Raw genomic sequence first — 24087 nt, 5'->3', positions numbered from 1 at the left:
AAGCTCAGGAAGGTCACGTGGTAGCCGTCGGGATGAGACTGGGGCCTTCGGAGTGCCTGTTATTCCCAGACGGTTTACTAAGTGGTGATCTATATACGTAATGTAACTACATACGTTTCAGACGAAGGTTATTTATTCACTGAACAGATATTGAGTGCCCACTATTTGTGAGGCATGGTTTTATGATGGGGATACAGGGGTGAACAAAACAAAGCCCCTGCTCTCATGGAGCTTACATTCCAGTGTGTGTAGGCTGAGGGAGCTCCAGATAGATTCAGATAGTGATAAAAGCTCTGAAGAAAAATTATGGAAAACACAGGGATAGAGAGTGGGAGGCGCTATTTTAAATAGCGCGATAAAAGAAACCTCTCAGAAGCTGTCATTAACAGGTACCAGAATTCAGGAACGATAACAGGTAGATGTGACTGTCTGGAGGAAGGGTGGTCAGGCCGAAGGAACAGCAAGTGCAAAGGCTCTGAAAAGGGAATTCTCTTGGTGAGTTAAAGCAGGACCAAGAAGGCGAATACACTCTAGGGAGCGTAAAGATTCTACTACAGGCCGGGCGCGGTGGCTCACGCCTGTAATCCCAGCACTTTGAGAGGCCCAGGCGGGCGGATCACTTGAGGTCAGGAGTTCGAGACCAGCCTGACCAATATGGAGAAACCCCGTCTCTACTAAAAATACAAAATTAGCCGGGCATGATGGCACATGCCTGTAATCCCACCTACTCGGGAGACTGAGGCGGGAGAATCGCTTGAACCTGGGAGGTGGAGGTTGCAGTGAGCCAAGATCACACCATTGCACTCCAGCCTGGGCAACAAGAGTGAAACGCCATCTAAAAAAAAAGAAGAAAAAGAAAAAGATTCTACTACAGAGTGTAATCCAGTTCTATCATTATCCCGTTCTTCGAGGGCTATCACTCCAGTGAAAGCAATCTTGTGAAGGTCGCCAGTGATCTCCACGTTGCCGAATCCCCTAGTTATCTGTCAGCCCTTACATTGCTTGGCCTTTCAGGCAGGATTTGGTAAGAGGCTACTACAGTAATCTGGATGAGAGTCAGGAAGCTACTATTATAATACAGGTGAAAATTAATGGTAACTTGGATAAGGGTGATGGCGGAGGTGGTGAGTAGTAGTAAAATTCTGGATATATTTTGAAGACAAAATGACGCAATGGATGTGGGCTGTGAGAGAAAGAGGATTCAAGGATGATTCCAATGTTTTTGGCTTGATAACTGGAAGAAGAGAATTTCTATTTACTAAAACAAGGAAATGGAAAAGACTACAAAAGCAGTTTGGTGGGGGAATATTAAGTGTTTGATTCAGTTTGTGATGCTTTTTAGAATCAAGCAGAGATATAGACTAGGATGTTGTACATATGTAGGGTTTAGGCAAAAAGGAGCTGGAAATATAATTTTGGGGCCAGGCACAGTGGCTCACTCCTATAATCCCAACATTTTGGGAGGCCAGGGGTGGGAGGATCACTTGAGGCAAGGAGTTTGAGACCAGCCTGGGCAACAGAGTGAGATCCCATCACTACAAAAAAATAAAAAATTAGCTGGGTGTGGTAGTACACGCCTGTAGTCCCAGCTACTCAGGAGGCTGAGGTGGGAGGATCACTTGAGCATGGGAGGTCAAGGCTGCAGTGAGCTGTGATTGATATATATATATATATATATATATATATATGCACCAAGGAAGTGAGTGTAGATGGAGAAGAGCAGAAGTCTGATTACTGAGCCTTACGAAATCCCAACATTTAAAGATCTGGAAGAGGAAGAAAATCCAGTAAAGGAGAATGTGAAGAAGCAGGTTGTAAGGAAATGAGTAGGTCAGGTGTGGTGGCTCATGCCTGTAATCCCAGCACTTGGGGAGGCTGAGGTGGGAGGCTCGCTTTAGCCCAGGAGTTCAAGACCAGCCTGGGCAACATAATGAGACCCCCCCCCCCCCCCGACCCGGTCTCTACAAAAAGTGTTTTTAGAAAAAGAGGGAGGGAGGGGGGGTCAAACGTCATATCCTGTGGAGAGGCCAAGCAATGTGAGGCCTGAGAAATGACCAATGGATTTGGCAGTGTAGAGGGCAGTGTTGACTTTGACAAAATTGCTTTTATCTATTTCATTTTATTTTTTTGAGACAGGGTCTCAATCTGTTACCCAGACTGGAGTGCAGTGGCACAGTTATGGCTCACTGCAGCCTCAAATTTCTGGGCTCAAGCAATCCTCCCACCCCAGCCTCCTGAACAGCTGGGACTACAGGAGTGCTCCACCACACCTGGCTAGTTTTTTTTTAAGTTTTTTTTAGAGACGGGGTCTCACTGTGTTGCCTAGGCTGGTCTCAAACTTCTGGGCTCAAGTGATCTTCTCACCTCAACCTCCCAAAGTGCTGGGATTACAGGTGTGAGCCACTGTGCCTGGCCATAAAATGGCTTTTAGTGTGTGGTAGGGGTGAAAACCCAACAGGAATGGATTCAAGAGAGTAAAGGTGGCTGGGCGCAGTGGCTCACACCTGTAATCTCAGCACTTTGGGAGGGTGAGGTGGGTGGATCACCTGAGGTCAGGAGTTCAAGACCAGCCTGGCCAACATGGTGAAACCCTATCTCTACTAAAAAAAAATACAAAAATTAGCCAGGTGTGGTGGCATGCACCTGTAGTCCCAGCTACCCAGGAGGATTATGAGCCTGGGAGGTTGAGGCTGCAGGGAGCCATGGTTGCCCCACTACACTCTAGCCTGGGCACAGAGTCAGACCCTGTCTCAATAAATAAATACACACATAAGAAAGAAGCAAGGCCATGGCCTCCTCAGCTATACGTGCTCCTTGGAAAATTCTTTCACATCCAACCTTCCTTTCGATTCCCATTTTTTCCCTTTCCAATGCAAACCCTTACGACTCCATGCTGGCCTGGTACAGACCCTCCTTGATAAGACAGTCCTACACTTGGAGAAATTTAAGTTCTCTACAAATTGATAGGTCCCTAATGTGTCCATGGATAAATGCTGGGATCCTTTTCAAACAGCCTCTCTGAGGTTTGTTGACCTAGCACGACAATTTCCATCTTCCTGTCTCCTGCTAAGAATCATGAAGTATCCTCTTCCATTTCCTATCATGAGGCCTGTCTTCTCCTGCTGGCTACAAGATACAGTCATGTGTCACTTAATGACGGGGATATGTTCTGAGAAAAGTGTTGTTAGGTGATTTTATCACTGTGCGAACATCATAGAGTCCTTATACAAACCTAAGATGGTATAGCCTGCTACACACCTAGGGTTTAAGGTATGACCTGTTGCTTCTAGGTTACAAACCTGTACAGAACATTGCCGTACCGAATACAATGGGAAGTATTTGTGTATCTAAACATAGAAAAGGTAATGCATTGTGCTATGACCTTATGATGGCTATGAATGTCACTAGGCAACAGGACTTTCTCAGCTCCATTATAATCTTAAGGGACCATTGTCATATATGCTGTCTGTAGTTGGCCAAAATGTTATGATGTGGTGCATGACTCTACTTCACACTGTGAAGAAGGCAATCAAGTAGAAAAGAAAGTCTGTCATTTTCTTGTGTTAGGGAACTGGATTGTGACTGGCCAACTACTGACGGGTGAGCCTTCCTCTTTTCCTACAATTCATATAAAATGACAAAGTCCTATTTAAATTGTGGGTCAGTGCTTTGGCTTGATTGGCAGGGTCCAGATCAGTAACGATGTGGAGAAGCGGGCTGCTTCTGGTAGGGGCCCTTTATGCCTTATTTTTGCATTCTTCTCCTTGCCCCCCTCTGCTGCTCATCTTGGTCCCTAAGCTGTTTCTTTTTCTTTTTTTTTTTTTTTTGAGACAAAGTCTTGCTCCATCGCCTAGGCTGGAGTGCAGTGGCGCGATCTCGGCTCACTGCAATCTCCGCCTTCCGAGTTCAAGCAATTCTTCTGTCTCACCCTCCCAAGTAGCTGGGATTACAGGCTCCCACCACCACGCCTGGCTAATTTTTGTATTTTTAGTAGAGACGGGGTTTCGCCATGTTGGCCAGGCTGGTTTTGAACTCCTGACCTCAGGTGATCCACCCGCCTTAGCCTTCCAAAGTGCTGGGATTACAGACATGAGCCACCAAACCTAGCAGCTTGCAGCATTTTAAAACTGATTATAAATCTCCAGCCTGGATCACATGCCAACCTGGATGCAGGCAAAGCCATCATTTTAAAAATCAAAGCTCATTATGTCATTTTCCTGCTTAAAGCCCTTCAGTGGCTTCTAATTATCATTAAGATAAAAGTCCAAACTCCTCACTGGGGATTATAGGGCCCTACAGAATCTGATTCGTTTTTTTTTTTTTTTTTCTCCCTCATATAAAGCCATCTGGGTTTGGTACTTTTTGTTGTAAGTAGATTTATAACTACTGATTCAATTTATTATAGTCTGTTTAGATTTTGTTGCCTTGTGTTTTTTTTTGTAAATTATATTTTCTAGGAAACAATCAATTTCAAATTTATTGGTATAAAGTTCATAGTATTATTACTTTTTTTTTTTTTTAGATGGAGTCTCACTCTGTCGCCAGGCTGGAGTGCAGTGGCACAATCTTGGCTCACTGCAACCTCTGCCTCCCAGGTTCAAGCAATTCTCCTGCCTCAGCCTCCTGAGTAGCTGAGACTACAGGTGCATGCCACCATACCTGGCTAATTTTTAGTACAGACGAGGTTTCACCATGTTGGCCAGGATGGTCTCGATCTCTTGACCTTGTGATCTGCCTGCCTCAGCCTCCCAAAGTGCTGGGATTACAGGCGTGAGCCACCGCACCCGTCCACTTTTTAAAATAAACAAAACCAAGCCACTTCCTCTGCAAGCCTGCCTTGAACTCCCAAGTCTGCATTAGATGGCCTTTGAGACAGGGTCTTGCTCTGTCACCCTGGCTGGTGTGCAGTGGTGTAATCTTGGCTCACTGCAGCCTCAACCTCCTTGGCTCAAGCAATCTTCCTGCCTTAGCCTCCTGAGTAGCTGGGACTACAGGCATGTGCCACCATGCCTGGCTAATTTTTTTTGTTGTTGTTGTTTAGAGACAGGGGTCTCACTGTGTTGCCCAGGCTGGTCTTGAACTCCTGACCTCAGGTGATCTGCCCGCCTTGGCCTCCCAAAGTGCTGGGGTTATAGGTGTGAGCCACTGCGCCTGGCTCCTGCTCTTCTAAATGTTCTTGTAGCAGCCTGTACTTAACTTTAGGGCTTATTTTCTGTTTTCCTCACTAGAATGCAAACTCCTTGAAAACCTTGCTTAGTGCTTGGGTCCATGGTAGGCGATCAGTAGAGTTGTAGAATGAAGAGAGTGAATTATACCTTCTTAATTCCTAGGAAGAATTCCCATTCTTAGGACACAGAGAACAAACAATACATCATGGGCATAAATAGCTCTTTTCCTTTGCGCAATTACATTCAGATCCCTAGTATCACTCTTTTTTCTTTTTTTGAGATTGCTCTGTCGCCAGGCTGGAGTGCAGTGGCGTGATCTCGGTTCACTGCAACCTCCACCTCCCGGGTTCAAGCAATTCTCCTGACTCAGCCTCCCGAGTAGCTGGGATTACAGGCATGTGCCACCATGCCCGGCAAATTTTTGTTGTATTTTTAGTAGAGTTTAGTAGAGTCTGTGCTAATCTGTGCTAGCCAGGATGGTCCCGATCTCCTGACCTTGTGATTTGCCCACCTCGGTCTCCCAATAGTGTCACTCTTTATGGTTATGGTCCGTCTCTGGCCGTTCATTCCACTCCACTCCATGCGACTCAGGTCCCTGGGGAGGCCTATTTTCTGGAGTAGGGCTGGGTCTAGGCTGGAATCGCGCAGCCTCCCCTTCTCTGGCTCTAGGCCAATGAGTCCTTGCACGGAGCCTTCTTGCCAGCAGGTGGCACTTGAAGCCTGAAAGCTAAACCAGACCCTGTCTCCTCCTTCCTGTTCCGTTTCTTGAGAGAGCACATAACCCTGCTTGGGCTGTGCTAAGGCTTGCAGTCGGATGCCCTCGCCACGGGGCTTGACTCCTGGCTCCCAAGCTGCCGTGCCTGCTTCCTTGCCTGGATGCAGTCATTGCCTGGACCTCTCCTTTGCCTTAAGAGTCCAACACGGTTATAGAGCATATGCTCTAGCCAGAACTAAAACTAGGTGGGGCACTTAAAGATTGTGTACGCACATTCTTTGTTTTTGAGACAGGGTCTCACTCTGTCGCCCAAGCTGGAGTGCAGTGGTGTGATTTCAGCTCACTGCAACTTCCGCCTCCAGGCTCAAGTGATCCTCCCACCTCAGCCGCTGGGACTACAGGTGTGTGCCACCACACTCGGCCAATTTTTATAATCTTTAGTAGAGATGGGGTTTTGCTGTGTCGCCTCAAACTCCTGGGCTCAAGCGATCCTCCCACCTCGGCCTCCTATAGTGCTGGGATTACAGATGTGAGCCACCATGCTGGATGAGCTGAGTCTTGGAGGAGGGGAGGCTTATTCTATCTAGGTTAGAAGAAACAATCTGAATAAAAACCGAAGCAGAAATCAACCCTGTGTGTTCCCATATGCTCCCCAGCTCATCAAAAACTCTGCCTACTAAAATAGTCTCAGGCTGCTCACATGTCACCTTGCCTGAGGACTTTTTCCTTGGGGGACCTTGGTCTTTTCTGGGTCTTAGCTTGTACCTCTCACCTGCACATTTAACCTATTGTGCCAAAGTGCGGCTGTCATGTCTTCTTGAGCACCTGGACCACCCTCTGCTTCCTCAGGCACTCCTAGGAGCTGGTGGAGTTCATTTAGAATTCCATGTACCTGTGATAGGTACCCTTGACCTTGGGTTTCAAGATGTTGCATGTGAGAACCTGACCTTCTCCTGCCATGCTCCAGCTTTCAGCTTTAGCGAACCCAGGCCAATCAGCAGATCTCTTGTAGGGAAATGAATGTCCCACAAAGGCCGTGAATGAGACTCCTCTTTCAGGCTGGAGAAAGGAGGGTCAAAGGAAAGAGTGATTTTAGGATTCTGGGACAAATTTAAGAAAAGCTCACATTTTGCTTATGCCCCAGGCCTGGAGCAATGAGAAGAGCAAAGCCTTTGCTTTGATACCAGGGACACCCCAAGAGGGGAAAGGTGGCAGATAGATAAGATAGGAGAGTGGCCAACTCCTTTGAGAGATAATCTAATATCCGAGAAAGGATGTTAAAAGTGAGGCTGTGGCCTGGTGTGGTGGCTCACACGTGTAATCCCAGCACTTTGGGAGGCCGAGGTGGGCGGAACACTTGAGGTCAGGAGTTTTGAGACCAGCTTGGCCAACATGGTGAAACCCTATCTCTCCTAAAAATACAAAAGTTAGCCGGGTATGGTGGTGCACACCTGTAATCCTAGCTACTCAGGAGGCCGAGGCAGGAGAATCACTTGAATTTAGGAGGCGGAGGTTGCAGTGAGTGAGTCAAGATCGTGCCTTGGTAACAGAGTGAGCAAGACTCTGTCTCAAAAAAAAAAAGGAGGTTCTTAAACTGCTCTGTAAATGCTGGGGTTAGTACCTTCCCAGTGGAGCCACAGGTGCAGAGCCAGGCCTCTGTTCTTCTCTGGCTGACAAGCACTCCCTACTAACACATTCAGAGTAGCCGCCTCACAGGAAGGGCCGAGTTTTCGGTATGGTGGTTCTATGATGTTGGCCATGCCAAGGAGACGTGCCAGGAAGCATTACCTGGAGGTTCTGGGGGGCTGCAGCATTCTGGAGGAAAGCTGAAGCAGAGGCTTTGGGACCTGGAAGAAACCTCAAGGCTCCTTTAGCCCATCCCTAGCTGTCATTTTATAGATGAGGAAACAGGTGGGAAATGACTTGCTCAAGACCACACTGAGTTAGTGGCAAAATTGGGTCCACCATACAACACTGGTTGTTATGGTTTTTTTTTTTTTTTTTTTTTTTTGAGGCAGAGTCTCGCTCTGTCGCCAGGCTGGAGTGCAATGGCGCGATCTCGGCTCACTGCAACCTCCGCCTCCCAGGTCCAAGTGATTCTCCTGCCTCAGCCTCCTGAGTAGCTGGGATTACAGGCACATGCCACCATGCCTGGCTTTTTAGTAGAGACAGGGTTTTACCATGTTGGTCAGGCTGGTCTTAAACTCCTGACCTCATGATCTGCCAGCCTCAGCCTCCCCAAGTGCTGGGATTACAGGCATGAGCCACTGTGCCAGGCCGGTTGTTATGGTTCTTAAAACTTAGGTCCTTATGGTGAAATGCATAGGGTAACGTGGCAAAACTCTTGTCTCTACAAAAAATACAAAAATTAGCCAGGTGTGGTGGCGTGCATCTATAGTCCCAGCTGCTCAGGAGGCCGAGGTGGGAGGATGGCTTGAGCCTGGGAGGCAGAGGTTGTGGTGAGCCAGGATTGCGCCACTGCATTCCAGCCTGGGTTGCAGAGCGAGACCCTGTCTCAAAACAAAAGCAAAAACAAAAAACCCCACACAACTTAGGTCCACCATACTAGATGATTCCTTACATACTCCCCATCTTAGTTCTTTACTGTGGGGCATAAATAAGCAAGGACTGTGTACCTTGGCCCAGAATGAAATGCTAACCAAACTGTGCGGGGACAATGCCACCACTAACCTCCAAAAGCCCTCACTTTTTGTCTGTGCCTAAAGCTGCTTTTCATCAGAAAGAACCAGACTCTGGTAGAAAGAAAACAGGTCTGCTTCCAGCAAGATCTCAAATCCAGTGGGGACATAAAATGAAAAGGGCCTAGAGGACCCTAAAATAAAGGAGACACGGAACTTTGGGGATGTTTATTGCAAATGGTTATAATTTAAGTGATATTTTACAATTGTTTAAGACAGAGGGCAAACAGGCTCTGAGCCAGGCCTCAGCTTTAGAGGCCCATCCTGGAGAGGAAATGGCACTTGCAGGGAACATGAGCTCAATCACTATTGCTCACTAAGCACAGGGTCACACTGGAGTCATCTTAGGGAGGCTGCGAGGAAGAAAAGGGAGTGCACAGAGCCATGAAGCAACTACTTTAAATTCTGAATCTTGCTGTGTTCCCACTGAGCATGCTGCCTTCCTAGAGCAGGCCTTGGAGCCATCCCAGGGACTAACACAGATCCTTCCTGGGGCGCAGGCTTCTCACACTAGCGTAGGGTGCCTAGGTCATCCTCATCATTATTTATCATCACAGACTTCTTTCTGCCTGCCAGATATCTTCCCTACTTGTGGCTTTAAAACACCAGCAGGAGGGAAGTCAAGGAATGTTCTTATTAGTATAAATCCATAGCAAAAACGATTTGAGAACCGGATGCTTCCCAGGGTTGGCAGGTGTGTGGATAGTTCCCTGAATTCTTTATCCACAGGATGCTTGAATGGGTGGTGCTGTTGAGGCTGACAACTGTCTGAGCTTTTCAGACTTGTTCATGTTTTTGAGAACCTATGGGGATACTCATTGGGCAGAATCAGAGCCCAGCAGAACACAGGGACGGGGAAGGGTAAAGAGGGGAAACCGACAGAGTCCTGAGGTCATCCCGAGAGGAAGGGAGACTACTTCCAGAAGCAGCAGCACAAAGGGCTCTGCTGAGACTCTGCGGAGGGGGTCCAGGGTACTGGGGGTGGAGGGGTCCCCTCTTGCAGTGTGGGGTTACTGTTTGGGTAAAGCGAAGTCCCAGGCAGTTTCCTGTGCACATTTCCACATGGCCTGCATGAGGCGAGTGAAACCCATGTCTTTGGGCTTTTCCAGGCCTCTCATCAGCCGTTGCTTCATGATGGAAACAAATTCCTTATTGCTCAGTTCGCCATTGCCTAGAGGAACAGGCAAAAACAACAGGGATAAGTGTTGGCCTTGGAACAATGCCACTGAGATAATTCCATTGTCCACACAAAGTGGATTCCAAAGCCCAGACATTCTCCACAGCCAAACTCAATTCTTATCCTAGAATTCATTAGTTTATTCCTTCCTCGATATTTCCAACTGCAACTCAGTGACAGTTCAGTGTAGTGTGACAAAAGTTGAATGAAAATACAGTATATGCCAGGTCTTGTGCCAGGTGTTTAGAACAAGGAGATAAATGAGCTTTGTGCTTTGTCCCTGGAAATACTCCCAGGTTGTAGGAGAGACAAATTATTATACCACAGTGTGGGATAAACGGAGGATGCTATGGGGGCACAGAGGAAGAATCTCCCACCCTGGCTGAGGGTAATGCAAATACAGATAGTAAAGGCTTCCTGGAAGTGACTCCTGAGTAGAATCTCACAGGATTAGCAGCAATTGGCCAAGTTAAGGGGAGATGAGGGAGGCATTCCAGGGAGGAGAAGCAGCATAAGCATGGGTACAGGCAGGATACAGCGTGGCTGCCAGGGAACTGCAAGTAGGCAGTTAGGTATTGCTGGACTCTAAAGAAGCAGGTGCATGGGAAGTAAACTAAGGAGGAAGGCAGGGAGCTGAGTGTGGTGGCTTGTGCTTGATTTCCTAGCTACTTGGGAGGCTGAGGCAGGAGGATCTCTTGAGGTCAAAAGTTTAAGACCAGCCTAGACAATATAGCGAGACCCTGTCTCTAAAAAATTTTTTCAAATTAACTGGGCATGGTGGTGGACACCTGTAGTCCCAGCTACTTGGGAGGCTAAGGCAGGAAGATCGCTTGATTACCACCCGGTGATTGCGGCAATCACCAGGAGCTCAAGGCTGCAGTGTGCTATGATGACCACTGCACTCCAGCCTGGGTGACACAGTGAGACCATGTCTCTTGGAAAAAAAAAAAAAAAAAAAAAAGAGGTGGGCAGGAGACAGGTCCCCCCAGGGTCTGTATTGCTCCTAAAGGTCTGGCACTTTCTCTTCCAGGCAATGGAACATCAGAAAAAAACTGGAAGCAGGGGAGTAAGAAGTAGGCAGATTTCCATTTTGGACAGATTTTTCTGGCTGGTTGTGTGAGGATGGATTGGAAGGCGGCACACCTGGAATATTGGGGTCAGTTAGGAGACTGCTGCAATAGTCTCTCTGCTGTAATGGAGAGATGGTGAGGGGGTTTCGTGGTGAAAACCAAAATCAAACTTTGGCTTTGGATTGAGCCCATTTTCTCATGGTTTCCTAATCCACCCTCTTCAGTGTCAGAGGGCTGGAAGAAACTTTGGAGAGCATCTGTTTTGTTGTTGTTGTTGTTGTTGTTTGTTTGTTTTGAGACGGAGTCTTGCTCTGTTGCCCAGGCTGGAGTGCAGTGGCGTGATCTCAGCTCACTGCAACCTCCGCCTCCCAGGTTCAAGCGATTCTCCTGCCTCAGCCTCCTGAGTAGCTGCAACTAGAGGCGCATGCCACCATGCCCGGCTAATTTTTGTATGTATATATTTTTTTGAGACGGAGTCTCACTCTGTCACCCAGGCTGGAGTGCAGTGGTGCGATCTCGGATCACTGCAAGTACCACCTCCCAGGTTCATGCCATTCTCCTGCCTCAGCCTCCCAATTAGCTGGGACCACAGGCACCCGCCATCATGCCCAGCTAATTTTTTTTTGTATTTTTAGTAGAGATGGGTTTCACCGTGTTAGCCAGGATGGTCTCAATCTCCTGACCTCGTGATCCGCCCGCCTCGGCCTCCCAAAGTGCTGGATTACAGGCATGAGACACTGCGCCCGGCCAAGAGCATCTGTTTTAATTAGAAACCACCCAAGCCACACAGAACAGTAATCACTGTAATAGCAGAGGTACAGTCACCCTTTGCAAGACACCCAGGGGCCTGCTGATTAAAATAATGACACCCATTACTGGTGGTGATAAGATAGCAGGAAACCCACAAACCTACCTCTACTCATGATTGGTCTGGGAAGAGTGTGGTAAGAAGGAATAAATGGTTTACTTCTGTAGAGTACCCAAAACCTAAACTGGCTCATGTTTTCTGGCTGAAGAGAGTATGGGCATCCTCAGAGACAGGAAACCCCCACAGCAAGACAAAACCCAAAACCAAACCCAACAAAACAAAACCCAAAACCAAAACAAAAAAACACTTGGCTTATTTATATAAAGTACAAAGGTAAAACTGTGTTACTAGAAGTCAGAAAAGTGGTGACTCTTGGGGAAGGAAGTGACTGGAGGTACCAAGTAGGGCTCTGTAGTCCTGGTAATGTGATGTTTCTAAATAATGCTGGTTATACAAGTGTGTTCAGCTTTTTAAAAATTTACCAAGCTGTACACTTAAGATATTTGTACTTTAGGCTGGGCACAGTGAGTCACGCTTGTAATCACAGCACTTTGGGAGGCCGAGGCGGGCAGATTGCTTAAGGCCAGGAGTTCAAGAGCAGCCTGGCCAACATGGTAAAACCCTGTCTCTACTAAAAATACAAAAAATTAGCTGGGCATGGTGGTGGGCGCCTGTAATTCCAGCTACTTGGGAGGTTGAGGCATGAGAATCATTTGAATCTGGGAGATGGAGGTTGCAGTGAGCAGAGATGGCGTCACTGCATTCCAGCATGGGTGACAGAGTGAGACTCTGTCTCAAAAAAAAAAAAAATTGTACTTTTCCATATGTATATTATATTGCAATATAATAAAAAGTTAAAAAATAGCCTTGCTTGGGCTGGGTATAGTGGCTCACGCCTATAATCCCAGCACTTTGGGAGGCCGAGACGGGTGGATCACGAGGTCAGGAGATCGAGACCATCCTGGCTAACACGGTGAAACCTCGTCTCTACTAAAAATACAAAAAAAATTAGCTGGGTGTGGTGGCAGGTGCCTGTAGTCCCAGCTACTCGGGAGGCTGAGGCAGGAGAATGGCGTGAACTTGGGAGGCGGAGCTTGCAGTGAGCCGAGATCGCACCACTGCACTCCAGCCTGGGCAACAGAGCAAGACTCCGTCTCAAAAAAAAAAAAAAAAAAAAAAGCCTTGCTTGGCTGAAAAGTAATGAATAATTTGGCTTATCAAGAATGTAGGCCGAGGCCAGGCACGGTGCCTCACACCTGTAATCCCAGCACTTTGGGAGGCCAAGACGGGTGGAGAACCTGAGGTCAGAAGTTTGAGACCAGCCTGGCCAACATGGTGAAACCCCATCTCTACTAAAAATATGAAAAATTAGCCAGGCGTGGTGGTGGGCACCTGTAATCCCAGCTACTTGGGAGGCTGAAGCAGGAGAATTGCTTGACCCCGGGAGGCAGAGGTTGCCGTGAACCATGACTGTGTCATTGCACTCCAGCCTGAGCAACAAGAGTGAAACTCCATCTCAAAGAAAAAAAAATATATATATAGGCCAACGTGGGGCATGGTGGCTCACACCTGTAATCTCAGCACTTTGGGAGGTTGAGGTGGGAGTATCATTTGAGCCCAGGAGTTCAAGACCAGCATGAGCAATATAGTGAGACCTTGTCTCCACAAAAAGTTAAAAAATAAGCTGAGCATAGTGGTGCCTGCCTGTAGTCCCAGCTACTTTGGAGGCTGAAGTGGGAGAATTGTTTGAGTCTGAAAGGTGGGAGTTGCAGTGAGCCAACATTATGCCCCCGCACTCCAGCCTGGGCAACAGAGCAAGACGCTGTCTCGAAAAAAAAAAAAGAAAAAAAGAAATGTAGGCCAGGTGTGGTGGTTCATGCTTGTAATCTCAGCAACTCAGGAGGTCAAAGCAAGAGGACAGCTTTAGGCCAGAAGTTTGAGACGAGCCTGGGCAACGTCGCAAGACTCTTTCTCTACAAAAAAATTCAAAAAAATTAGCTGGGTGTGGTGGCATGTGCCTCCGAAGCTACTTAAGAGGTTGAAGTGAGGGGATCACTTGAACTCAAGAGTTTGAGGTTATAGTGAGCTATGATCGCACCACCACACTCCTGCCTGGTGACAGAGCGGGTGTGGTGGCTCACGCCTGTAACCCCACCATTTTGGGAGGCCAAGAAGGGAGGACTACTTGAGTCAGCAGTTTGAGGCCAGCCTAGAAAACACAGTGAGACCTCTCTCTAAAAAAACAAAAACAAATTAAAAAAAAAAGTAATTAAGAGAACAGAAAGTTCTAAACAGGATTCTTACACTTTGTATAAAAAGAAGCTTGAGGCCAGGTGTGGTGGCTCACGCCTGTAATCCCAGCACTTTGGGAGGCTGAGGCAGGTGGATCACCTGAGGTCAGGAGTTCAAGACCAGCCTGGCCAACAGGGTGAAACCCTGTCTCTACTAAAAATACAAAAAAAATTAACTGGGTGTGATGGTGGGCGCCTGTAATCCCAGCTACTCGGGAGGCTGAGGCAGGAGAATCACTTGAACCCAGGAGGCGGAGGTTGCAGTGAGCCGAGATCATGCCATTGCACTCCAGCCTGGGCAACAAGAAGAGCTTGACCCCAGGAGGCAGAGGGTGCAGTGAACCAAGATCGTGCTGTTGCTGTTGCACTCCAGCCTGGGCAACAAGAATGAGCCTCAAAAAAAAAAAAAAAGAAAAAAAAAAGAAAAAGAAGCTTGAAAATGAAAAAATATGAAGTCACTTCATTCAAACTACTATGGGTTTACCTTCTGCTTCCATAAGGACCACATGACCACTATGAGTGGATTTTGTTACTGTGAACCAGGTCTATAACTGTATGTTATTTGCATGCATGTGTGATTTGTGAGTTCAATTCTAAAATCTGTGATGAAGAAGTCTATTTGAAAATTGAATTCTCCATCCCCTGGCACTTTATTTTGTTTGTTCATTTTTTTTTTTTTTTTTTGAGATGAGGTCTTGCTCTGTTGCCCAAGCTGGAGTGCAGCGCTAGGATCATACCTCACTACAGTCTCAAACTCCTGGGCTCAAGTGATCCTCACACCTCAGCTTTCCAGTAGCTAGAACTACATGCACACACTACCACACCTTGGCTAAACTTATTTTTTGTAGTGATGGGATCTCGCTATGTTGCCTAAGCTGGTCTTGAACTCCTGGCCTCAAGTGAGATGGGAACATCTCAGCCTCCCAAGTTGCTGGGATTATGGTTGTGAGCCACTCTACAGGCTTTCCTTTGGCATTTTGACCTAAGATCTTGCAGTGGTAAAAATAACAATGGCTTTTTGTTAAGTATACTTTTTTCTTTCTAGATTAAGAAAATAAATCTCAGAGATGTTAAATAATTTTCCAAAGGTGATTTAAGTAGATATTGACAGAGCCTCTTTCTAAAAAGCTAGAAAATCAAACATCATTTTCCAGGACTTCTAGGGAAAAGGGGGGACTTGAGAAGCTAGTTGCATTTATTCCCATATTTACTTCACAGACCAGCTCTTGGATATTGGCTTCAAAAATTATAAAAATAATAAAAATAAATGTTTTTTGGAAAAAATTTAAACCACCTAGAAGTGATTGGAGTGAAAACAAAAATCTGGAGAAAGTTAATATATGTCTACAGCACTGCTGTGCATTAGAACTCTCTGCAATGTGGGAAATGTTTTATATTTGTGCTATTCAATACAGTAGCCACTAGCTAGTTTAAATTTAAATGTAGCTAATAGCCACATGTGCCTTGGTGGTATCATACTGTGGACAGGGCAGCTCTAGAGAATAAACCCGCCCCTACCTGAGAGTGAGGCCATCTCTTTAACCTAGCCCTAGGGCTTCCTTTGAGTTCAACCTTGGTTTTGTGGGTATAGGCTGGAGATTTATTTTATTTATTTAATTGTACTTTTTGAGACAGGGTCTCACTCTGTCACCCAGGCTGGAGTGCAGTGGTGTGATCATGGCTCACTGCAGTCTTGACTTCCCAGCTTCAAGCGATCCTCTCACTTCAGCCTCTTGAGTAGCTGGGACTATAGGCACACATGTGCTACCATGCCTGGCTAATTTTTAAAATTTTTTGTAGAGACGAGGTCTTACTATATTGCCCAGGCTGGTCTCAAACTCCTGGGCTCAAACAATCTTCCTGCCTTAGCCTCCTAAAGTGCTGGGATTACAGGTATGAGCCACCACGCCAGGCCAAGGCTAGAGATTTAAGTAACTCAAGTTCAACTTAATAACATAAATAATTCAAGTTAATGAACACCTATTATGTGAGAAGTACTATCCAAGGTCCTATGGGGGGTAGGAAGGTGAAAAGGACTTGCAACTACCCTTAAAAAGCTCAGGGAACCATGTTAAGGAATAAAAAAGCCCAGAAGTGATTCTTATGCTGGGACCAAAAGGGAAGCTCCATAGGCTGAAGCTTTTGAGCAGGCTCTTGAATTCCATTAGCCCAGCTTTCTGGAGGATGATGAACAACAAATACTGGCTGTGGGGTAAGAGAGGGTGGTAATATAGTAAATAAAACAGAGGGGGCAGTACAGTTTTAGTTCAAATCCTGGTTTTGCCATCTACTATTATCTTTTTTTTTTTTTTTTTTGAGATAGAGTCTCGCTCTGTCGCCCAGGCTGGAGTGTTGTGGCACGATCTCTGCTCCCTGCTGCCTCCCGTGTTCAAGTGATTCTCTTGCCTCAGCCTCTCGAGTAGCTGGGATTTCAGGCACGCACCACTGTGCCTGGCTAATTTTTGTATTTTTAATAGAGACGGGGTTTCACCATGTTGGCCAGGCTGGTCTTGAGCTCCTGACCTCAGGTGATCCGCCTGCCTCAGCCTCCCAAATACTATTATCTTTGTGACCTTAGGAAATTTACTTAACCTCTCTGAGTCTCAGCTTTCTCATCAGTAAAAAGTGGTCAATAACAATACCTAGGTCAGAAGATTAAATGAGCAGATTAACTTTCTGGCTCATAGTAAGCATTGAAAAAGTGTAAGCATCTGTTGTTATTGTTGTTATTAGTATATCAGCTACCATACCTAAAAAATAATGCCAAGGTCAAACCAGAACCAGATCTCTTGAATGGGCTAAATGACAGAGCAGAGTGGCCACAGACACAACAGACCACTGTGTGGAGCTGGAATGCTATGGAGATGGAATGCAACTGGCTGGAATGTGCCCTGGGTGGTGGAGAGATCAGTACTGCCTTCTTTCTAAAGACACTCAGATACCTGAGTGCTCCGTATCTGCTAAGTAGCAAGTTGAGTCTGACATTTTTGTTTCCATTTTTAAGAGGCTTATGGTCATAAATTAATTTAGGCCTATAGGCATATTGGAATTATAAGAAGAAGAAATGGAAAACAGAAGCCAGGGCCAGGGGTTCGATTTCTCAGTATCATCATGCCAAGGGCTGAGCTGCTGATGTGAGAAAGGTGGGTAGCTTGAAGAGGATGGGCTGGTACACAGATGCTGTCCGCAAGGCTCCATTATACACAGGGCCTCTAAGGGCAGCTAGGCTGTTTCCCCTCCCGGCTCCAGAGGGCCCCACTCACCATCACAGTCAAAGAGTGCAAACACCACATCACACACGTGGTCTGAGAGCTCCACTTTAGCCACTGTCCTGGCCACCTGCTGCATGGTCACTGAGAAAAGAAGAGGTGCATTAGCACAGCAGAGGGATTTTCATTTTGCTTTCTCTGATTCAGGGGATAAAACGACTCAGTCATAATACAAGTTTTCAACTGCATTTAAGTCACATTTAAGAAAATGATAAGTTAGGCTGGCCACAGTGGCTCACGCCTGTAATTCCAGCACTTTGGGAGGCCGAGGAGGGTGGATCACCTGAGGCCAGAACTTCAAGACCAGCCTGGCCAAGATGGTGAAACCCTGTCTCTACCAAAAATACAAAAAATTAGCCGGTGCCTGTAATCCCAGCTACTCGGGAGGCTGAGGCAGAGAACTGCTTGAACCCGAGAGGCGGAGGTTGCAGTGAGCCGAGATCACGCCACTGCTCTCCAGCCTGGGAGAGCGAGACTCCGTTTCAAAAAAAAAAAAAGATAATTGAGTTTTTATTCATAACCTCCCTCCTTTTCACCTCAAGTTCTGTTCTTTTCTACTGCTGCTACAGTTTAGGAGGTATATATAGTTAATTAAGAATGCCTAGGCTGGCCAGGCGCGGTGGCTCATACCTGTAATCCCAGCACTTTGGGAGGCCGAGGCAACATGGCGAAACCCTGTCTCTACAAAAAATACAAAAAATTAGCCCGGCATGGTGGTGTGCACCAGCTACTTGGGAGGCTGAGGCGAGAGAATAGCTTGAGTCCAGGAGGCAGAGGTTTCAGTGAGCTGAGATGGCACCACTGTACTGGAGTAACACTCTATGTAACAGAGTGAGACACTGTCTCAAAAAATAAAAAGTGCCTGATATTCAATTTATAGACAGAAAGTAGATTAGAGGTTATTGTGGGCTGAGGGGAATGGGGAGTTAGTGCTTTATGTATACAGAATTTCTGTCTGGGGTGATGGAAAAATTTTGAAAATAGTGATGATGGTTGTACAACATTGTGAATGTAATTAATGTAATTCCACTGACTTGTATATTTAAAAATGGTTATAATGGCACATTTTATACCATATATATTTTTATATTTATATATATATTTATAGAAACATATAAATGGGTGGTGGGAACAAGGAGGCTTGTCTGTGGTGTGAGTACACTAAGGCTTCACGCCTTGGTGGGTGAATGACAGCTAAGTGCCTGCACAGTGAGCCCTCCCTGCCCAACTCTGTCCCTCCTCCCTACTGGTTTTGCACCAGACTTCTTCCAACTGAGCCCATTGGTATATGCATTGGCCCTTGTCTTAACAGTTCAGGATGCGTATCTTTCTTTTTTTTTTTGAGACAGAGTCTTACTCTGTCCACCAGACTGGAGTGCAGTGGCGCGATCTCGGCTCACTGCAACCACTGCCTTCCGGGTTCAAACAATTCTCCTGCTTCAGCCTCCCAAGTAGCTGGGACTACTGGTGCCTGCCATCACGCCTGGCTAATTTTTATATTTTTAGTAGAGATGGGGTTTCACCATGTTGGCCAGGGTGGTCTCGAACTCCTGACCTCAGATGATCTGCCCACCTCGGCCTCTCAAAGTGCTGGGATTACAGGGGTGAGCCACCGCACTCAGCATGCCCGGCCAATAGTTCAGGATGCATATCTTTCTTTTAAAAAATATATATTTTCAGACCTCAGCAAAAAATCACTTTTCTCTTGCCGTTTTCTCTTTCCCAGACATTCACCGTCAAACACTAGCAATTATGTTAGAATTGGGTTCTCATGAAAGACAAGACAGGAAGGACGAGGCAATTTCCACTGCCTTCTCTCTCATTTATCCTCAAACCTGGTCTAGCTACACCTATAAATCATGTTATTGCTTCTGGACACATTCTTAAGTGAGGTAAAATATGAGGGAAAGAAAAGGATTAATTTCCATTTATGCTGGTAATGAAGAGCTCTCTATAATCATCACATTAGATTCATCCAGAAGCCAAGCGAACTTAAACTGGAACCACTGTGCCTTGTTTATCGCATTCCTATAATTTCAGTTCCTATTATCAGCCCATCTTGTCATTTTTTGCATTTGATCTTTCACTTTGCCTCTATCACCTCCATATATTTACCCGATATGGTTTAGATTTGTGCCCCCACCCAAATCTCATGTCAAATTGTAATTCCCAGGCCAGGCGTGGTGGCTTACACCTGTAATCCCAGCACTTTGGGAGGCCAAGGCTGATGGACCACCTGAGGTCAGGAGTTCGAGACCAGCCTGGCCAACATGGTGAAACCCTGTCTCTACTAAAATAAATACAAAAATTAGCTGGGCGTGGTGGTGCGCACCTATAGTCCAAGCTACTCAGGAGGCTGAGACATGAGAATCACTTGAACCTGGGAGGCAGAGGTTGCAGTGAGCCAAGATTGTGCCACTGCACTCCAGCCTCAGTTACAGAGCGAGACTCTGTCTCATAAAAGCAAAACAAAAACAAAAAAACCCTGAAAATCCTAAAACAAATGGTAATCCCCAGTGTTGGAGGAGGGGCCTGGTAGGAGGTTACTGGATCATGGGGGCAGATTTCCCCCTTGCTGTTCTCATGATAGTAAGCGAGTTCTCATGAGATCTGATTGTGTGGCACCTCCCACCTCTCTCTCTCCCTCCTGCTCTGGCCATAAGACGCGCCTCCTTCCTCTTCGCCTTTCACCAGGATTGTAAGTTTCCTGAGGCCTCCTCAGCCATGCTTCCTTTACAGCCTGTGGAACTGTGAGCCAATTAAGCCTCTTTTCTTTATAAATTACCCAGTCTCAGGTAGTTCTTTATAGCAATGCAAGAATTAATTAATACATCACCACAGTGCCCCCAACATCAGCAGATGCAAACACCGGAGCAATGCAGAGGAGCAAGGTAATGCGGTAGAAAACAAGACTTGGAGTAACGGGACCTGGGCTCCAGTTCTGGCCCCACCACCGTGCTGTGTGACATGGATGGAGTCACTTGATCTCTTTAGATTTAATTTTCTCATGTTCAAGTGGAGGGATGCCACCAGACAACTGCTGAGGCGGCTTACTAGCACAAAGAAGGGCTTATTGGTGTCATCTAGAATCTGAGGGTGAGGATGGGGTGGAAATATCCCATCTTTTCTCCCAGGATCTGAGTTAGGGTGAAGAAGAAATTAACATTCTTTGGTACTAAAAGACTGAAGTATAAGATATTGTGGTGGATATTCATGAGATGTGTGTTGGGAAATCTACAAGACTGTAGCGCTCTAGAGTTTAGAAATTTAGCCTCACAAATCTAGATACTTGATTTGGCTCAGGAAGAACTTATTCCTGCTAACTAAACTGTCCACAGAAGGAACAGAAATCAGGCCAATTTGCAATAAGAATAGTAACTGTTAAGAGAACTACAATGATGACAGCTGGTCATTATACTTCTCAGTAGGAAAGCTACTAAGGAAACTCCATTCACCTCAGAAGATTAACCTCAAAAGATTACTCAGTGAAAACAGAATGAGATCAGAAGGAACTGGAAGCGCTTAAACTGTGATTGCCTACAGCTTTACTCTTTGCTGCCACAGAAATGTGTCCTGAGAAGGGGATCAGAACCTGTTCTGTATTAGATAAACATGAACACTTTCTGTTAACCATTCCTTTTTCTGCATTTCACATCAACCTTAAGCTTCTGACTTCCTTTTCTCTTTCCCAGTTCTTCCATTCTCTCAGGGCACAGCCTTCTGCAATTGTCTTGATATTTCAAGTACTCATCTTCTCCCCATGAAGATGGTGCCCCTTCCTGTAAATAAACCATTAATTAAATAATACTCAAGGATGTCAGTGAGAGCTCTTGACAATTTCTAATGAGAGGCTCATTAAATTGGTATTAAGTGGTTGTAGAATAGGGACTTCTGGAGGCCTCCAGCAAGAATGCCTCATTACAGATGCCATCTCTTCACAGAAAGTTATAGATTATGTTCCATCTCACATGGAGAGGGCTCTGGTGTCCTTCCTACCATAGGAGGAAGAACTAGGGCTGCTAAGTTATTGTAGCCCAAACCACTGGGATGTTAGCCAGCAAACAGCCTAGCTGGGGTCCCCTTTCCTGGTACAAGATCCTCATTATAGGCCCCTGGGGTATGAATCAGAGTCGTGCAGGAAGCCAACATTTAATAGCTGGTGAGCTGTCAAACTAGGAGTATCTGGGATGAGTGGGATGATGGCAGATTACAAGCCAAGTGCTTGACAGCTGGTCCTGAGAGTTGGTTCATTCATATTTGCTTCCAATATCTCTGAATCCAGTCATAATCACAGCAAGCAGAACAAGTTTTCCTCCCAGATCTCGACTTTTTTATGTAGACCAGTTGTTGGTACTGGAATTCTGGCCTCCCTGTTTGATGATGCTGACTGATGGTTGGGATTCCAGCTCCCAATCTGAAAGATGTCTACAGGGAGCATGAAGGCACCCCAGCGAAGGCCTAGCTTTCTAAATACTATGTATTTTTGTACAAATCTGGCCCAGCTGCCTGAACAAAGGGTTTAAGTGAGACTGGGTGATTCCTATTAGATTGGGATGGGAGAGAATTTGTAGAAGTGGGCTCAACTAGTACTCAGAAATCTGGCACCATCTGGCTTTTTGCAAAGTCCAGGCAGAATCCGAGTTGTGTCAGGTCCCCAATTTACTCTCCAGCATGACTCATGACTGGCCGTTTCAACAGTAAAAAGAAACCCTGAGTTTGTGTGATATAATATCAGAAACTACATACATAAATCTATTCACCACAATAGTTAAACAGAAGAGCTCTGAAGTGATGAGAGCCCAAATGTCCACTTGGAATCAGAGAATCTTAGAACTGGAAGATACCTCAGAGGAAATGTGAAGTTAAATAATTTGCCCAGGGTCACAATGCTAGATGGTAACAGAGCTGGGTCTCAAATTTTGGCTGGTGCCCTTTCCCTATACACACTGGGTCCACATGATCCCTTCCATATATGGACAATATCAATTCCTCCATGAATCTGTCACCCTAAGGAGAAAGGGTTTAAAAAAAAGTCACATGGGAAATACTCAAGTCCTTTTGGTGAGGGATGAATGAATAATTGAATAACTGGGAGTTGTGAGGCACCAGCATTAATTATACGTTGGCTGTGGATCTGACTACCCCCTACAGTGGAAGACACTGAGTATTCCCTAGGAACTCATACCAACAATTTTAGGGACAACTTAAAAAGTGTATTCAACAGCAATCCAACGAAAAGCACATGTAACAAATGTGGCCCTGGGAGTTTTTCTCCACAGCTGCCTCTGATGCACAGATACAGCTTTAGGCAGCATGACCCAGTTAGGAGCTGCCTGCCTCTTCCTAATGCAAAAGTGTTTGGAAAGGTGGTATGACAAGTGGGGCTGACAGTCTCTAAGATGTGTGGCCATGTACTATTCCTGCCTTACCGGACTGCAGTGGAGAAAATCAAAAGCTGACTGGTGACGGCCAAGGTTAAGTGAGGGGAGATGGTTCTGCTTCAGCCCTGGAAAGGCTGATGCAGATGTCTTGTTTTCTTAAGTCCATCCCTAGATGGCTTTGGGTGGAACAAGGGGGAGGATATTTCCTTAAAGAGCATGTGTCCTGTCTTTTGTATCTCCTTCCATGATCTTTTGTTAATACAAATGCACATTTTAACCTAGTTCTGGGGTGAGGGGAGGGGAAACGACAACATTTAGGAGAACTAGCAATTTAAGGAGCCAAGAGCAATGCAGCCTACGAGTAATGGAAATGATAACAATTCCTTGTTCTGTACGGTGCTCTTAGGCCCTATGCCCGTTGACCCCCTGTGTACTCAGGCTGCCTGACTGTCAGAGGTGATGCTGCTAGTCCTAGCTCCTAACTTCCAGGACACACCACGGAGAAGATCTGTTTTCTGAGCCTGAGCGCATCATCCCAGATGATGGCTTCAATGGGCTTACACGCTTAATTTGGTACAAACTAACTTGGCAGTAAGATTTATTGCCATTGTCTAGTATTGTATCTGGGTTTATTAAAAATCCCCATCACATCTTTTCCACAAAGGGCTAGCATTTCTGCAAGCATCATTAGGTAGTCAATGATTTCAGCTGACACACCCATGGGACAATCACAGTTTAGTGGAGGAGACTGTGTATATATATATCTATACACACACACACACACACACACTAAGATGGAGAAACACGTAGAAAAGATAGATATCAGATATATTAATACACACATATGGGAAATAATGGAATAGTGTGTATTTGGTACGAGTTACATTTTGGATCTGAATTCTTTTTTTTTTTTTTGAGACAGTCTTGCTCTGTCGCCCAGGCTGGAGTGCAGTGGTGCGATCTCGGCTCATTGCAACCTCGCCTCCCGGGTTTAAGTGATTCTCCTGCCTCAGCCTCCCTAGTAGCTGGGATTACAGGTGCCTGCCACCACGTCCGGCTACTTTTTTTTTTTTTTTTTTTTTTAGTAGAGACAGGGTTTCGCCATGTTGGCCAGGCTGGTCTCGAACTCCTGACCTCAGGTGATCCACCCGCCTTGACCTCCCAAAGTGCTGGGATTACAGGCATGAGCCACCGCGCCCGGCCTGTATCTGAATTCTAAGGGAGAAAAGAGACCAACTGCGCATGTATGGTAGTGAGTGATGTGGGTTGGGGGTTTCTGTTTGAATACAGTATTAAAAGCAGGAAGGAGTGCTAAGGCCTGATTAGACAGTTAGAACAGAAGGTGTAGGGGGTGATTACATTAGGAGAAATCTTACAGAGGACTAGTCAAGTCTCCTTGCAAGAAAGTCTTTAAAACAGGCCAAGTGTGGTGGCTCACGCCTGTAATCCCAGCACTTTATGAGGCCAAGGCAGGCAGATCACCCGAGCTTAGGAATTCAAGACCAGACT

At 46.0% G+C, this 24087-nt stretch overlaps 1 protein-coding gene across 2 annotated transcripts in view; it reads right to left on the bottom strand.

The window, feature by feature from the left end:
- Positions 1-8735: 8735 nt before the first annotated feature.
- The window catches only part of MICU1 (mitochondrial calcium uptake 1), a 260294-nt gene continuing 244942 nt past the window's right edge, over positions 8736-24087 (bottom strand). For both annotated transcript variants that reach the window (XM_004049577.4, XM_019034765.2), the window contains 2 exons: positions 17192-17281; positions 8736-9753 (listed from right to left, as the gene is read on the bottom strand). In XM_004049577.4, the coding sequence (XP_004049625.1) occupies positions 9593-9753; positions 17192-17281 (251 nt within the window). In that variant the 3' untranslated portion in view covers positions 8736-9592. The remainder of the gene's footprint in view (positions 9754-17191; positions 17282-24087) is intronic.

The sequence above is a fragment of the Gorilla gorilla genome, chromosome 8 (genome assembly GCF_029281585.2).
Source record: "Gorilla gorilla gorilla isolate KB3781 chromosome 8, NHGRI_mGorGor1-v2.1_pri, whole genome shotgun sequence".
Taxonomy (NCBI): Eukaryota; Metazoa; Chordata; class Mammalia; order Primates; family Hominidae; genus Gorilla; species Gorilla gorilla.
This window is presented reverse-complemented; position numbering and strand designations above follow the sequence as displayed.